Source organism: Rhinopithecus bieti, unplaced genomic scaffold, assembly GCF_001698545.2.
Source record: "Rhinopithecus bieti isolate Rb0 unplaced genomic scaffold, ASM169854v2 scaffold_20175, whole genome shotgun sequence".
Taxonomy (NCBI): Eukaryota; Metazoa; Chordata; class Mammalia; order Primates; family Cercopithecidae; genus Rhinopithecus; species Rhinopithecus bieti.
In genome coordinates, this window is record NW_016809984.1 from 2,049,908 (window position 1) to 2,066,804 (window position 16,897).

At 45.6% G+C, this 16,897-nt stretch overlaps 1 pseudogene and 2 gene segments (V, D, J or C); all 3 read left to right on the forward strand.

Annotated features, from left to right (window-relative positions):
• Positions 1 to 1,050: 1,050 nt before the first annotated feature.
• Positions 1,051 to 1,727, forward strand: LOC108541521 (T-cell receptor beta chain V region CTL-L17-like). The segment is given in 2 exon segments: positions 1,051 to 1,185; positions 1,309 to 1,727. Coding segments are annotated over 2 exon segments (393 nt in total).
• A 1,130-nt stretch (positions 1,728 to 2,857) lies between these two features.
• On the forward strand, positions 2,858 to 7,019 carry LOC108541490 (uncharacterized; annotated as a pseudogene). The gene is made up of 4 exons (XR_001888972.1): positions 2,858 to 2,906; positions 5,745 to 5,800; positions 6,386 to 6,494; positions 6,584 to 7,019. The product of XR_001888972.1 is annotated as an uncharacterized LOC108541490 (transcript).
• A 5,391-nt stretch (positions 7,020 to 12,410) lies between these two features.
• LOC108541491 (T-cell receptor beta chain V region CTL-L17-like) lies at positions 12,411 to 13,168 on the forward strand. The segment is given in 2 exon segments: positions 12,411 to 12,568; positions 12,696 to 13,168. Coding segments are annotated over 2 exon segments (522 nt in total).
• Positions 13,169 to 16,897: the final 3,729 nt, after the last annotated feature.

Sequence of the window (16,897 nt, forward strand, 5' to 3'; positions counted from 1 at the left end):
ATAATTCAGAGAAGCAGACTAGCAAAAGGCTAGATTGCTGATACCGAGCATTAAGGGCAATTCTGGTGAAGGCTCAGGGGGAAATGAGGGACGAGGTATCGGAAATTGACGTAAATGCCATCCTTGTTGTAAGTAGCAAAATCCTTCCCAAAATTATGTCCTGTTCTAGGACTTTATGGAATATAAAAATTATAAGCCTTTAGCTAGGATATCTGCTGAAAGAAATATCTAAGCTGCTAAGCATTCAGGCTCCTGAGTGACTACTTCCAGGCACCAGGAATTTTAACCCAGCAAGAAGGGAGCAAAGGGAATAGATTTTGCAAACCAGCACAGATGGTGACCCTACCTCCCTCTGCTGTCCTGACTCCCATAAGCCAAACTCACTCTGGAGTTAGAGAAAAGGGGAGACAGTTAACATGATACACTGGGGTCAGCCTCTGAAGGCAGGGTGGATCTGGAGGGATTAATATAAACTGTCTAGAGTCCTACATATAGGATGGCATTGAAGGTGCTGAGTCCCAAGCTGGCTACATCTGTGCTGTAAGCTGATAAGGTCCTAGAATAATTTCTGGGGAATCTGTACTCTTGATAATTTACAGACAACCCAGGTCTGCTTTGGATCTGATCAGACGGACCTAATATTGGGGACTCTGCACCACTGAACATTTAGGAAAGAGGCTTGGAATGTTGCCTAGGACAGAAAAATATAATAAGAAACATTGGTGTGAATCTAGCATCAGAAAGATGTTGTGAGGACAGCCAGGAAGAGCTGGAACCTGAGGTTTACTCACAGGCTCCTCACCCTCCCTTGATGGGTAGGTGTGTGTGCTCCAGCATGGAGCACTGCAGCACCAGGTGGGAGGAAGGTGAGAGGGCGATGGGGCAGTGTAGGCAGAGGAGCAACTGTATCATCGCAGAAGCTTCTGCCTTCAACCATCCCTGCAGCTCTGCAGGACAGGTAGAGAGTCCAGTCTAGTGGAGCACTAGACCTAAGGAAGCTACTTGGGGAGGACACAGGACAGTGACATCACAGGATACCCCTCCCATCAGGAAAATCAAGGCCCAGAACTTAGTCAGCTCTTCCTCAGGAGGACCAAGCCCCGCATCAGGTGCAGTGCTGCCTGCCCCACTGTGCCATGGGCCCCAGGCTCCTCTGCTGGGCGCTGCTCTGTCTCCTGGGAGCAGGTGAGTCCTGTGCACAGGACAGCAGCCCCATTCGCAGCTTTCCCACCCCTGTGTCCTCCACTTTACCTGGGGGAGGACCTCCAGGCTCTCTCCTGGCTCATCCTCCATATGCTTTTCCCACAGGCCCAGTGGACGCTGGAGTCACTCAAAGTCCCACGCACCTGATCAAAACGAGAGGACAGCAAGTGACTCTGAGATGCTCTCCTATCTCTGGGCACACCAATGTGTACTGGTACCAACAGACCCTGGATCAGGGACTCCAGTTCATCCTTTGGTATGACGAGGAAGAAGAGAGAGACAGAGGAACCTTCCCTCATAGATTTTCAGGTCTCCAGTTCCCTAACTATAGCTCTGAGCTGAATGTGAGCGCCTTGTTGCTGGGGGACTCGGCCCTGTATCTCTGTGCCAGCAGCTTGGCACAGCCTGGCAGAGTCACTGACATTCTGTATATAAACTTCCTGGCTTAGCTTTGACTTGAGAGCTGCAGGCCCAACCCAGGTTTCACTCATTAAAGGGAAGCTTTTAGTTGTTTGGAAGGCATGTCTTGAGTCCTACTGAGCGCAGAGCTCTCCCAACCAACAGAGTCCAAGATTCCTGTGCCCTGAGTGCGCCTGCTTCTCTGCTGCATCTTCTTGCAGCTTGTTATTTCCTGGGTAACTTCAGTGGAAGATTGACTGCTGAGCCCCAAATGTGTGCTAGATTTTTGTATATGCTATATACCTTAAAGGTTTTCCACAATCTTGCAAATCAAACATTCTTATTCTTTCTTTGCAGAGGGGAGGCTCAGGGACATTGAGTCATTTTCCCCAGTGTCTCCGGGCTTATAAGCATCAGAAGTGGGAAACAAACTTGTCCATACGTTTTCCACCTACCACCTACTCCGTCATCACCTTCTCTGTCCTGGTCAGTAAGTCAGAGCCCTCACACTGCCCTCTAGTGACCAGCAGGTTGCAGTAGAGGCTCAGATGTCTTCTGGGGTCATTACTAAGGCCACTTCATTAGCAACTTTGAGGAATGTTGCATTTCACACTATTTTTTAAATCATTTATATGCATTCCTTCTGTACTTTCCCAGTCTGTGGCTTATATTTTCATTTTTATGGTGTTTTTTGATGCACAAGAGTTTAATTTAATGCAACAAAAACTAAAATCAATTTTTTTGTGTGTGTAGACAAAACTCCTTTCTCATATAAATGTCTAAACATATTTTTCTTAATTTGTTCTAGTGAAATTTAAGTTTCACTTTTCACCATTAAGAATAAATGTACCTGAAATATATTTCATGTAAGAAATAACATAGAGACATAGGAATGGGAGAGAAGGACATATGTTCAGTGAAGAAGCAACAGCCTGTCAAAAAGATCCCAAAATGGACACCCTGAGCTGAAGGTGGAGAGGCAGGTAGAGGACAAATGATTACAAACGTTGTCAGGCTGTTGTCAGTTGGAAGAAAGCTAGCAGGAAAGCAGGAACCACATGGGCCAAGATTTATGACTGGACTGTAGGTTGAAGGTTGCAGCAGGTCGAGGGAGGAATAGCAGGCAGAGGGCAGAGTCACTGGCTGGCAGGGGCAGTGGCATCACCAGTGACTCTACTGACACCCAGGATTTATATCCACAACACACAAACTTTAAAAACTCCCCACAATCTGCCCCTTTTTCTCTGGCCCTACCATGGCTACCAGACTCCTCAGTGTTGTGGCCTTTTGTTTCCTGGGGGCAGGTAAGTCCCCTAAAGCCCTTTCCTTGGCTCACCACATCCTAGTCTAAGCCTTTAACCTCAGGTTTACATTACTGGGGTGCTTCCTTGGGCACTCAACTTCCTTCTATCATAGACTTCACAGTTGCTGGAACAACCTGATCCCAAGATACCAGACAACAAAGGCAGGACATGAAGTGACATGGAAATGTCTGAGACTGCCATCTATGAATACATGTGCAGGTGTTAATAGCAGCCAAAGATGGTGTACAGCTGATTCGTGCCAGCGCACACTACAGAGAAATCCCTTAATGTCTGTGACTTTCTCTCAAAGCCAAATATGTGGCTTTGGTGTCGGACAGCTTCTCCCAGACCTCTGTGCCCTCCTGCACCAGCCTTCACCCCACAGCCACCTTCCTCTGCATACAGAAGATATAGGTGGACTTGTCTTTATGAGACCGTGATCTGGGCAGTGGAAGACATTGTCCCATAGGCGTTTCCCCAACACTTCCCAGGCTGGGGCCCTCAGAGCTCTCAGCAGCTGTGTGCATATGAAACTCTGCCCTGTGCTGAGCTTCTCTCTCAGACCATTCTCAGCTGGACGAGGGAACGCACATCACCGTGATGTAAGTAGGTGCAGCTTCTCTTCCAGGCCCCTCCTGCAGCTCTGCCCTCAGAAGTCCTCTTCCTTAGTTGCTCTCAAAAAGGAAAGTTCATTTGAAATTGTATATTTGCAGACAGCATTGACAACACAGGTCTATGTGCGTCCAATCCCACCTTCCATTGGTAACCAATGTTAATACTCTGGTGTGCTTCTTTTCACCTCTCTTTTCTGTGTTCATGCATACCTTTCTACCCAAGTACACCTACAGAAAATGGGTTCACCTGTACACTTTACCAGTCACATGCACACTCTTTTCTGTTAATATGCCTTGGTCTCTATTGTTCCAGATTGGTCAATATAGATCTAACTTGCTCCTATTTGCTGCTTCATATTGCACAATGAGGGTAGACAGGTACATTCATGCTCTATGGTCTGATTCCTAAATTCTGCCAGATCTTCTCTAAAGTGACTGAATGGCCTCCTTAGGCTTCCAGGTTCTCCTTGCCCCAATAACCAGTTGATGATTCCAGCTTTTCCATCACTCTTAGTCCTAGCAGGTTTGAGAGCTCTATCAGTTTCTCCTGCATGAGGAGACAGGGAGGGATAAAAGGATAGACATTTATCAGACCTACCAGAGACTACACAGTATCTCAGTTAATTCTCATAAAGCATGGAGAGGAATGTTAGTCTTGTTTTAGAGATGAGTCTAGATGAGGCTAGAGTCCAGGAAGGTTAATGAATGTCTTGCCCATGGTCTCAGAGTTAATAAATGATGGAGCCACATGAAGGGCAATCGGCTTGCTTCCAAGTGGAATTCACAGAGGGGTCACTGGAATTTGAGGGAGGGGAAGTCTAGAACCATCTGGGGTTGTCTTCAGATCAGACGCCAGGGGGCAGGAGAGTCCATGTACACTGCAGCACTGTAGGTACAAGCATCATGGTGTTGGCAGTGGGGAGGTAACAGAGTGGGTGAGCAGTTAGTGGCCTGGAACCAGAAGATCTGAGCTTTGAGAAAATTATTCCCATCACAAGATGTAGCAGAGACACTGATGTGGATACACCAGGCCAGGGAGCTCTGTGAGGAGCTGTTGTTAACATGAGGGAGCGGGGAGAAGCAACTATGTGGTAACTTCCTATACGTGAAATGTAGAGGATACAATGTTAAGTAGAATCCCAGCTGATTTCATCAGTTTTGCTTTGTAAGTAGTTGGAAGGTGGGATTATTTATTTTTGAGGTTAAGGAAACATCGATATGGCTCCTTTACCTTATGAAGGCTGGTGGGGAAGGGAAAAATGGCACGGTCAATGGAGTCAAAGTTTGTTTAATAAATAACTCAGAGTTCAAAGACAGACTCTCATGGGCCAGAAATTGGTAAATGTTCCTACATTCTAAAATTATGAGGGTCTTGTTTTCTTTGAATCAGCAGAGAAGGAAGCATAGGCAGTGGGGAGGGACAGTTGGGAGCACAGCAGAGTGGCCACAGAATGTCAAAGACAAAGGGCATGTAATATCAAATTCTAAGCTGTGAAGTTATGATGCCACTCTCCTTCTCCTAATGGTTTTTTTTTTAGGTCTCAGCACAGATGCACACTGAGGGAATAATTTCTTTGAAAATTAAGGACACAGAGCTCTGTTAAGTATTAACAAGTCCACCTTACAAAGCACACCTGGAAATGGAAACAAGATTATTTCTAAGGTGTTTTCTACTCTAAGAGTCTCTAACTTACTCACAAGGTGAGATGTGAGGAAGGCGGGGTATTGATCCACACGCGATGAGTACCGTGACGCTCTACCACGAAGTATATAGTTCTGAGAGTGCATCAGAGCCCTAAGAAGAATAATGCCCTTTATGTTGTTTTGCCCTGTGCCATCCCAAACCACCCCACCTGTAATTAAGCAGCCACGGAAATGAGGGGAGCCAGAAGGAATCAAACCCTGCTGCTTGGTACAGTAGGCAGAGAGACCTGCGGGAAGGGTGTGGCTGGGTTGAGAAGAAGATGATGAGCTCAGAAAATAGATAAGGAGAAACACCAGGGGAAAGCTTGTGAAACCCTGGAGGAATCACAAGATATGTTATTTGAGCTCCTTTAATTTATTAGTAAATATTATTTATTGCTAAATTAATGGCAGGAATCCTGCACAGGGATATTCCCTATGAAACATGACATCACAAATAAAAACAGAGCATTCTTCCTCACCCTAAAGCCTGCCCTCTCTCCCCAATCCCTCACGCATCAGGCCACCTTTGTGCTCACAGATCATGGGCAGCACTGGGTGGTCATCATCGTCCGCACAGAGAGGGCAGTCAGCAGCGTGAGGTGGTTCTGCCTGCTGGGATCTCACCCAGGCATGGAAAGCAAGAGTCCTGGGTTGACCTGAAGGTGCCCAGCTGGGTTTGTCAGGAGTCCCATCTATCAGTGAATGGACAAGCAAAACGACTCCCCCAATGTTGATGAGCCTGCCCCTGGGATTTGGAAACTTGAAAACAGAGAAAACCCATATAGACAAAGGATTTTAAACAGGATTATGGTCAATTAAGCAAATTAGAAAAGGATACTTGAAGGGATATTTGGGATACAGGAATCAAAACACCAGGAAGACATGAGGAGTTTCCCTAAGACTCTAGACTACAGCACTACATAGGTAACTAACACCAGGCTATGTATTATATTATTGAAGAAACAAAACGAACACTGAATTTCAAACTGTTTACGAAAGGTCATGAAAATCTTGGAGACTTATTTCGATTCAGACAAATGTGTTCTTCTCATTCTCAGCTGTTTACTGGTGCATTGATTTTGGATTTGACCAACTGGGGAAGAGGCGTGGCCTCTCCTGACAGGAAGGCTCTGGGGCCCAGGCAGGGAGAATGATGTCTCAGAATGACTGCCTTGAGAGCCCTGTTCCCCTTTAATCAACACACAACCCAGAAGACCCCTCCGTCCTGCAGCACCTGCCGTGAGCATCAGGCTCCTGTGCTGTGCAGCCTTTTCTCTCCCGTGGGCAGGTGGGTCCCGGGCAAGGCCCCTTGTGTGGATTTCAAGGTCCAGCGCCTTCCCAGTGGGGCTGCAGCATCAGCTTTGTCCTTCTCTGCAGGTCTAGTGAATGCTGGTGTTACTTAGGCCCCAAAATTCCAGGTTCTGAAGACAGGACAGAGCATGACACTGCAGTGTGCCCAGGATATGAGCCATAACTCCAATTACTGGTATCGACAAGACCCAGGCATGGGGCTGAGGCTGATTCATTACTCAGTTGGTGCTGGTTCACTGACAAAGGAGAAGTCTCCAATGGCTACAATGTCTCCAGATTAAACACAGAGGATTTCCCGCTCAGACTGGAGTCGGCTGCTCCCTCCCAGACATCTGTGTACTTCTGTGCCAGCAGTTACTCCCCAACGCTGCAAGGCCGTCTCCTCTCTGCACATAAAAGCAGGGCGGCTCTGCGCTCCTCCCACACCCAAAACTCAGGGATGACCTGGGCAGGATTTTTTGCACCAGGAACCTTGGAACCCCAAGTGGCCCAGACAGCATGAGCTCGCTCTGTGCCAGGTGTCTCTGCAGGCAGTCTCAGCCAGACCTGGACTGGTCCCAGGTCCTTGGATGTCTCCTTTGTTACTCTCTCTGATCTTTCCTCAGAGCTATGATTTTGGGTTGGGACCAGGGCTTACCCAGCTTCTACTTTTGTACTCATCATCCTGAGTCTGGGGCCCCCAGGATGAAACAGGATTTGTATTTCACATCCATCTAGACTCCAGTCCCTCCCTGGTGAGCGTGTTGCTTCCTCTCTCTAAGGTTTCCCCCAGGCCCACCCTCACGTGGTCTCTCCTGTAGCCCACCTTTCCCATCTGGGCAGTCATCCTCCACGGCCCTGCTGGGTTTTTCCTCCCCTCACCTCCCCGCCCCTCTCTACTGCAGCCATGAGGGGAGTCCCTCTTCTGTGCCTGCTTCCTTCCAATCACTGAGTCTTCAGCGGCCATTTCCTCTGCCCTGGGCTGGAGCCTCCCTTCCTCTAGTGACAAGCTCCTACCTGCGCTTCAGATCTCAGCATGATCAGCCCTCCTGTGGGAAGCACTCCCTCCCCTCCTAGCTGAGATCAACTTTCATCTCCTAAGCTCTCATAGAATCAGATGTCTGTTACTAACCTTTAGCACCGTTGGGCTTTCTCAGATACTTGTCTGATTATTTTTGTGTTCCACCCATTTTTTAAATTTTCTTTTGATTTCTTTTCTTTATTTCTTTTCCTTTTTCTTTTCTTTTCTTTTCTTTTTTTTTTTTTTCTCGCTCTTTTGCCAGGCTAGAGTGCAGTGGTATGCTCAGCTCACTGCAACCTCCGACTCTCTGGTTCAAGCAATTCTCCCTCAGCCTCCCGAGTAGCTGGGATTACAGGCACGCACCACCAGAATCAGCTAATTCTTGTTTGTATTTTTAGTAGAGATGGGGTTTCAATTCACCATGTTGGCCAGGATGGTGTCAGTCTCTGGGCCTCACGATCTGCCCATCTTGGCCTCCCACAGTGCTGGGATATAGGCATGAGCCACCACGCCCGGCCTCTCCACCCAATTTTTAAGTCCATGAGAGCTAAAACGGTGCTTGCTGCATTTACCAACATCAGTGCCTGGCGTGTGGGGAGACCCATTTCACAGAGAATGGATGAGTGAATGACAGGGTGAGTGAGTGATGAGTGGGTGGACAAACCAATAGCAGGAACACGCTACATCTACTGTAACCTGGCAGAGATCTAGCATTAAGTACAAGAAAGCCCACCCCTTTGATTGCTGGCCCAGGTTGGTCTTGGAAATTGATGGGGAATCACCATCATGGTGGCCACACCTGGGTCAAGGCTTCCTCTTGTGGTTGCAGCACAAGACCCCACAACAAATCGAGACAGATCAGAGATACACTTCTAGAATACCATCCTTAAAGGTTGTTCCTCAAAACCACTTCTTGTAAGAAAATCTCCATTAGGTTTATATCAATAAAACAGGGTCACTACAAATTGGACAGTTTAATGTATTTATGATCAGAATTAGACTTTATGCATATGTGGGAGGAGCTGAGGAAGAGAAGATCTGAAGGAGGGAAGTCAGAAGGTGAGGGAGCCAGTCAGCAGCCAGGGATCCTGGAGCTCTGGGCAGGATAGGCTGGAGTGTCAGGGACATGGGAGGATCAGAGCATGCCAGGCCATGAAGTGAGACCTTGAGCTGGGAGGACAGGAAAAGTCCAAGGAAATCTGTTTCTGAGGAAGCTGTTTCCTCTGTGTGGGGGCCACTCCTGCAGGTGCACTGCCAAACACTGGGGGCAGCCTGGCTGCTCTTGGTCAGCATTTGGGAAGATGAATTGGACACAGGGTGCAGAAGGAATAGGACTTCCTAGGTCTGTTGGATGCCTCTGTATCCTCTGGTCACTGACTCTTACTCTATGACCACAATGACCTGCCAAGTGTAATAGTGCCTGTTTTACATCTATCTAAAAATTTTACCAAATGTATCTCTGACTATCTCTAACTCAGAATAAGAGAAATGGCATTCTTGTCTTGCCTTTGCAAAGTTGATTTAACACAATCCAGCACAGGAGGGATTCTCCCAGATTAAGGCATCAAATCACACAACTGTCTCAACCTTCCACAGTCCTTGGACTCCTCTCCCAGGGACACCTGTGCTGCCCAGGTGAATGTGGACACAATTTGTATGTAGATGTTCCAGACACTGGCTGCTAACTTTTTTTTAATACTGTCTCCCTCCACCTAGAGGCAGAGTTCAGCCTCCTTCTTTTATCTCCTTCCTGAGCTTCCCTCCTGATGGAATTCATCAGATCCCTGGTCAGAGTGCAGTGATCTGTGGAGACAGTGGGAGGGAATCTCACATCTTGTTGACTTCCTGGACCCAGTTCTTTTATAACCGAAGCAAGTGCTCTGGTCTCCCTTTGAGCTCTGCAGTATGAGAAATGTGCTTCACGAATTTGTAGCTGATCAGCTCAATGATTTGATGGCAAACCCAAAGTGAAATCCTCAGATCTGCAGAAAGTGCCCTGCATTTCTGTGAAGATGGCAAGAATACTGTGTGGTAGAGATGCCTTCTCTCCATGTAGAGACCTGGCCCCCAAACAGGACAGAGCAGAGAGGGCCAAAGAGCCCAAAACATGTCTCAGATGGTTGAAAGATAATTTCCCAGGACAATCCTGCTGACAACATTTGGTCCCTTGTATTACAGTCCTGACCACCCTTCCCCCAGATCAGCTGAGTACCCAGGTTATCACACATTCCAGCATCTTCCAACAAGGAAAAATCTTCGCATGCCAGCCTCCTTCCAGCACCACATTGACTAAGCCTGGAAACTTACCCTTTCCAGAAAAAAGCTCTGTCTTCTCCTGGCCCAATCTAGCCCAGTAGGCTTAATTCATGATTTATGTCACCTTTTAATTTACTCAGAGGAGAACATATGATTTCAGAGTAAAGAATACTCATTTTTCTTTGTATAAGTTGGACCTAAACGATAAACTGAGTACTTTACTTCCATCAGTGTCTTAAATTGGACAATGGTAAAACAAATCTTTGATGCCAGAACTTTAGGTCCTAGTGTTTTTCATGTGGAAGTTGCCAGTGTCCTGGGTACAGAATAGATGAGCGTTAGTAAGTCACACTATGCCTGAGATGGTTTTCTATGGGTTTATAGACCAGTATTCTCCCGTTGAGCAAGCATAAGAGCATTTACTTCTTCAAGCTCATTTGTCAGTTTGTATGGGAATTTCCAATTTGAAATAAGTTATGCTTTTAAATTTGAAGTCAGGCCAGGTGTGGTGGCTCATGCCTGTAATCCCAGCACTTTGGGAGGCTGAGGCAGGCTGATCACAAGGTCAGTAGTTTGAGACCAGTCTGGCCAATATGGTGAAACCCTGTCTCTACTAAAAATACAAAAAAATTAGCCAGGTGTGGTGGCGGGCGCCTGTAGTCCCAGCTACTTGGGAGACTGAGCCAGGAGAATCACTTGAACCTGGGAGGTGGAGGTGGCAGTGAGCCAAGATAATGCCACTGCACTGCAACCTGGGCAACATAGCAAGACTCTGACTAAAAAAAAAAATAGTGTGAAGTCTACAAATAGAATATAATTCTGATATCTATGTTATTTTTAGAAGTTTTGGGTTTCAGAAAAAAAAGGAAAGAAGAAGGGATATCCATAGGTTTGGCCATTTTTGTAATAAATATATATGTGTATATATGTGTGTGTGTATATATATGTATGCACACACAAATTCATACAAATGTACACACACAGAGATGCATATATATGTGTATATATATACACTCATACATATATGTACATATAAACATATGTAATTTCCCCTTGGAAGAAAATGTCATGATGACTACATGGGTTAACGGAATTTATTTATGAAAAGAGTTTTTCTAAAAAGAATTAGAAAATTTGAATTCCATTCAGAATCTTTCGTTGGGACTGTCCAGAGAGCATTTTTGACTCTACCAACTTATGTTGTGGGTGTATTTGGCAGCCCAGAGTGCGGCAGACAGTCCTTGGCCCCATACATTTGCGAGTTAGACTGGAGATGCCTGTAAACGTGACAGACTCTTAGTGTTGTTCACTCTCAGTCCGGGCCTCGCTGGAATGTCACAGACAACCATCGAACAAATAGATTCCCAACGTGAAGAATATTAGGAGATAGCCATGAGGAAAAGTCAACACCAACAAAAATGTTTGAAGTGCAAACCCGAATACTTGAAATTTTGGCATTACGAGATATGAAAGTTTGAAGAGCTACATTTAAATGAACACGAGGGGAAACTGAAACAAGGAAAAAGAGAATGTCTGAAACCATCAAGTAACTTTCATAAAAATTGTCAAATCATATATCTAGAAATGCCTCACACAATCACTGAAAACAAAATGGAAAGTCAAACAGTTGATCAGCTCCTCCTAAAGAGATTTTTAGTCATGTCAAAGATGGATCTGCAGGAGTGATCTAGACTGCAGCACAGAAAATTAAAAGTGAAATACAAAAGACGCTAAGAACAGGGAAGAAAACAATGGATATTTTCCATACCTTATAGTATGCATATTTTTCATAATTTCCCATTTCTTCTTGTGTATGATTGCAGTTCCAAACAGATAAAATAGGTAGAATGTTATGAGGTGATATTTATGAGATGTTAGCTGACAATTCTTTAGAGGTGTTTAAGGACCCAAATTCAGAGTTTTCAGAATCAAAATGAATCTCAAGTAAGACAAATAGTCAAGTCACAGGGAAATTGTAGAACCTGAGGGACAAAGAGAAGATTTTGAAAGCAGTCAGAAAGAAAAGAGAAATACCTCCCATAGGAATAGATGGAAAACAAAAGTAAGTCAAGATAGTGGTTAAAAATAACCATTAGCTCAAATGTCATTCTCCTTCTTTTAAGGTGACATTGATTAAAAACAACTTTTATAAGTGGAATATGGAAAAGACCTCTGTGAGTTTCTACCCAAGTATCTTTTCTGAATGACAGTTAACAAAGGTGGGAAATGATCCCAGAAGAAAGGCACGAGGGCAGTTCGTGAGGGAACCCATGCGATGGGGCAGCCCTGTTGGGCACGTGTGACTGGGGGAACGGAGGAGGCTGGGGCATGAAAGGCGATGGCAGAGGGGACCCTGACTTGGAGAAAAGACAGTGAGCTCACCCCTTTGTGCCCTATGTTGGGGGCAGTGTTGGCGCATCCTACAGGACATGTCCAGCAGACAGAAGAGCAGCTGTGGGATGAGAAGATGAACTCAGAGATGCAGTGTGAGACCTCCAGGTCCAGACAGCTCTGGAGCCCAAAGCAATGAGCCATGCATTGATGTTAAAAAGGAGCTTATAAATATTTAAAGCGTCACCCAAGTGTGTTCTAATATAAATGCTGTGACCCTGACGTCCTGGGGATTGAGAGAGGAAGTGATGTCACTGTGGGAACTGCCCTGTGGGGACAAGGACGTCCGTCATCCTCTGCTCCTGCTCACAGTGACACTGATCTGGTAACGCCCCCATCCTGGCCTGACCCTGCCATGGGCACCAGGCTCCTCTGCTGGGTGGTCCTGGGTTTCCTAGGGACAGGTGAGTCCTCTGAACACAAAGTAGTTTCATTTTTTTTCTGTGTGTAGGCGTGTGTGTGTGTGTGTGTGTGTGTGTGTGATGACTACAAATGTTTTCGTTATTCTGTTGCCAAATTCTACTTCCACAGATCACACATGTGCTGGAGTCTTGCAGTCCCCAAGGTACAGAGTCACGAAGAGGGGACAGGATGTAACTCTCAGGTGTGATCCAATTTCGGGTCATGAGTACCTTTACTGGTACCAACAGGCCCCGGGGCAGGGCCCTGAGTTTCTGACTTACTTCTGGAATGATGCTCAACAAGACAAATCAGGGCTGCCCAGTGGTCGGTTCTCTGCAGAGAGGCCTGAAGGATCCGTCTCCACTCTAAAGATCCAGCCCACACAGCAGGGGGACTCGGCCGTGTATCTCTGTGCCAGCAGCTTAGCCACAGAGTGGCACGGTCGCCTCCTTCCTGTTCACAAACCTCACCCTTCTTTCTCTTTGCAGCTGCTAGAGACCCTTAGCAGAGGCCTCTCTTTTATCCTCATTTTTCATGGGAAAGGAGTAGATTTGGACATCGGCTGTCAATTAGGTAGAAAGAGACCACAGATTCATTCCTGAAACACAGTGACTGCAAATGTAGGTGGTGAAAACAATCAGGGCCCACTGCACTCTAGGAGTCCTCGGAACCAGCTCACTGCTCCAAGCAAGGAGTGGGTGTCTTAGCCTTGGCCTTCAGGGCAGACACATCTTCTATAGGTCTTGGAGGCTGCGGTGCTGCCCACATACTTGAGGTTGTCAAAAGCAGGAAACATGCTTTTCTCATGCGTATGTTGAGGCATCTGGAAGGTCTGAGGCTACATCCCAGGATCATCTTTCTTCTGAAGCCTCTATCCCTGTCACCTTGGAAGTTTTCTGCAACAAAATATCAAATCTCTCTTCCTGTTTAAAATACAGGTCTTTGCAAATTTTTGGTCCTTACTTGATAAATACAATCATGATAACAGTAACACTTCATTTCTTCTACCTACTTTAAGCCACGTGTATCCTTTATTTTATTTCCATTTGCCATTGCTGCTGTCCTGATAGACAGAAGCGTGCATCCACCACCGCTGCCTGTTCACCTTGATTCCCTCAGGAAATCTAATTTCTAGACTCTGAGTATTTTCACTGTTGTCCAATTCATCTGATTTGAAATAATTTGCCTGAGGCCTTTAACTCAAGAAGTGTTTCATTTATAATGTTAATTCTATTCCTTTTTATTTCTCATATTATATATTGTTATATAGTATTTGTTATACATAGAAGTACAGTGATTATATTGCAATAGAATCTTCCACCTGTCTGTGGGTGATGCTGTAGTTTGTATCTGTAAAAGCGCTGGTCAGAGCTCATGTGATTACCGATCATGGGTTTCTGAGAGTCCTCAGTGACAGACCACTTCTCCAAGTCTGAGACTTAGTGTCCCAGACGCAGCCATGATAGAGGTGCCCTGAGTCTTTCATAGCTAGGAGGGACATCACAGCCCTTCCAAATTCACTGATCAGAAATCGTCATGGTACAGACACCAAATTTCTTTCCCCAGAGAATCATGGTCTTTGGGAGGGAGATGCTCTGGACCCATTTTTTTTTATTGTGCCATCCTGAAAACACTCCTTGCTCAGGTGCCCTGTGTCTCCTGTGACTGAGTAAGGCCAGGGCACAGATGGGAATTCCCTGTCTTCCTAGAACTTCACTCTAACTGCTGCCACCTTCCTCCACATGACTCCTGAGACACCTGGTCCTAACAGTGGACAAGCTGAGGCTGAACAGTTTAGTCCACAGTGGTAAACGGTGCTGCAAGAACATGAAACAAAAGCGAGCAGGGCTTCCAATTTATACTGAGAATGAACATGCAAGAGGAGCAAAGGGCAGATGTTACTAATGATCAGATAGGAAAGAATAGGGTTTCTGCTCAGATGAAATCATTCTGTTGTCTTAAGTTAAGCAGGAGAAACATTTCATTGAAATTACCTGAAGTCAAAAGCTAGCAGCTTTCCAACCAAACCAGCGTTAACTCTTTGCTCTGTGATCTCAGCAGCTTCAGAGGACTCAGAAATCCTTTCTCTGCACAACTGTCCCTTTGTTCATTCCAAGACCCCGGATCACACACTCTGATCCTATCATGAAAATAAGGAGGTGTGCTGTAGTTGATGCTGCCTCATTTTTAGGGTGTTGAGTAGGAAGCATTGAAGAACTTTGAAAGATTTGCTCTTGAGTCTAGGGATGTGCTGGACCCAGCTTGTGTGACTCAGAAGAGCCAAAAAGGCATACTCTTCCCAGCTCCCCATTCAGTGAAGCCATGATGGGAGCTTGAAGTCTGCCATGGTGGGGATGCTGGTACCACAGAAATTAGCAAATGCTACCAGCCATGCCCCCACCTTCACAGACACCCAGTTTAGCAGCACATCACTGGAGTATTTTCTGATGTCCCTGTCATGCCATGTCTTGTGGGGCCAAAAGGGCTCAGAATTCACCTCCCCTCTACTCTTGTTCCTAGAACCCATTATCTAAGGGGGCCTCAATTGTTCTTATTTCTATTCAACCTCCAATATCTCTTGCTATGTAGCTCTGTGTCTCTTACAAGCATGCCAGCTCAGAACATAACAAGTACTTTGAATATCACTAAAGGTATCGCTGAACCAGTTCATTATTTACAAGTTCTCTTTCTTAGCATGGAATATTCAGATACCGGAGTCATTGGGAACAGAGATGGCCAAGCAGCAACTCTAGGTTGTGAACCACTTACAGCCTCACTATTCTTCTGTGGCAACAACAGACCCTGAAACAAGGACTATTTTGCTCTGGAAACTAAGCAGCTTCACCCCAGTCAGGAATGACTCTGCTTTTACTTCAGTCTGAGAAGTCAGAAGGATCACACCCTAAGTATTCTCCTCTCCAAGACTGAGTATGGCCACTCTCCATCTCAGTCCCTGGAAGTTGTCCAGAACTCCCTGAGGATCTCTGCTCTGGGGGCAGAATCACCAAGGCTCATCCTCGCCAGCTCCCCACAGACTCCAGCACGGCTTTCCTGCCAGGTGCAGAGCAGGGGAATGGTCCTGCCTGTATGTTAGGCAGAAGAGGGTCATATAATGATTTTTGTATAAGAGGGAATGGGATTCTGGCTCTCCTTTAAAATGTTTGACAAATTTTTCTTTGTTTTTTGTTTGTTTGTTTTATTTTGCCATCTCACCAGTTAGGAGAGGAATCCCTTGTAGTTGTATTGCTTTTGGGACTTGGGAAGGTTTTTGTGGTTAAGTCACATTAAGAAATTATGCCTTTTTTTCCTGTTCAGATATAACCTAAGGCAGTGAAAACCGCAATAATATGTGTAGCAGTCACTTGTGCATCCTATGATAAAGGTGTTAAGTTTCATTGACCACATCTAACTTTCTGCCTAGTGGAAATGAAAAGGCACAGTTAGGGGGCATATGAGCATGCGATGAGAGGTCGATGCCAATTGACAGATCTGTGCCAATCCCCAGTACTGTGAGATTGAAGGGGAGGGAGAAATGACCTCTCCTTCAGACCATGCTCAACAAGGAGGGAGAGGGAGTTCATCCATGGAAACCCGAGGAGGAGCAAATCCCAGGGGCTTCTAACTTAGGGTGCAGGAGCAAATTGTTGGAAAGGAAAGTGGTCTAGTTCAGATGTCACAAGAGACAGGAGAAAGCAAAGTCCTCTAATCCACAGTCCCCTGGCTAATTTGCTTCCTTATGATTCTATTTTGCACCAGCGTGTCCTCATCTCCTACTGCCCCTCTGCCTCTCCCAGAATCATCTCTTCCCTCTTTGGTGCTCACATCAGTGGATGTGCATAAGTTGATTATTTCCTGTAGCAGCCCCTTTACTGGTCTTACTTATCTCCACCCTTATTTTGTGCATTAGGTACTGCTTCCTCCACCCTTGCTTATTGCCTTGTAAGAGGTCTCGTTTTGACTTCATCTTTTGCTGATCTATACTTTTGGGGTAACATTGTCAATTTTCGAGGGCATTTTGATTATTTTAGTGATTCAGATTTAAAAAACTCTATATTTCAACGTCTGGGTTTTCTTCCTATTTAAACCAAATATTATTTTATTTCATTCCTCTCATTCTGTTCCTCTTTCTTTAGATGGTAGTTTTAAGGGAGAAAAAGATAGGCTATAACTGGCGCTATGTGATAAGAGTTATTCAGAATGAGGGTGGGATATTAAGATTGGTAACTCAATGCAATAATCAGGGTTAGAACTAGTGTTGGGATGAGGGCTTAGGGAAACTGCTCATAAAACCTGCAGGATGGTGCTTCTTTTATTTTATTTTATTTTATTTT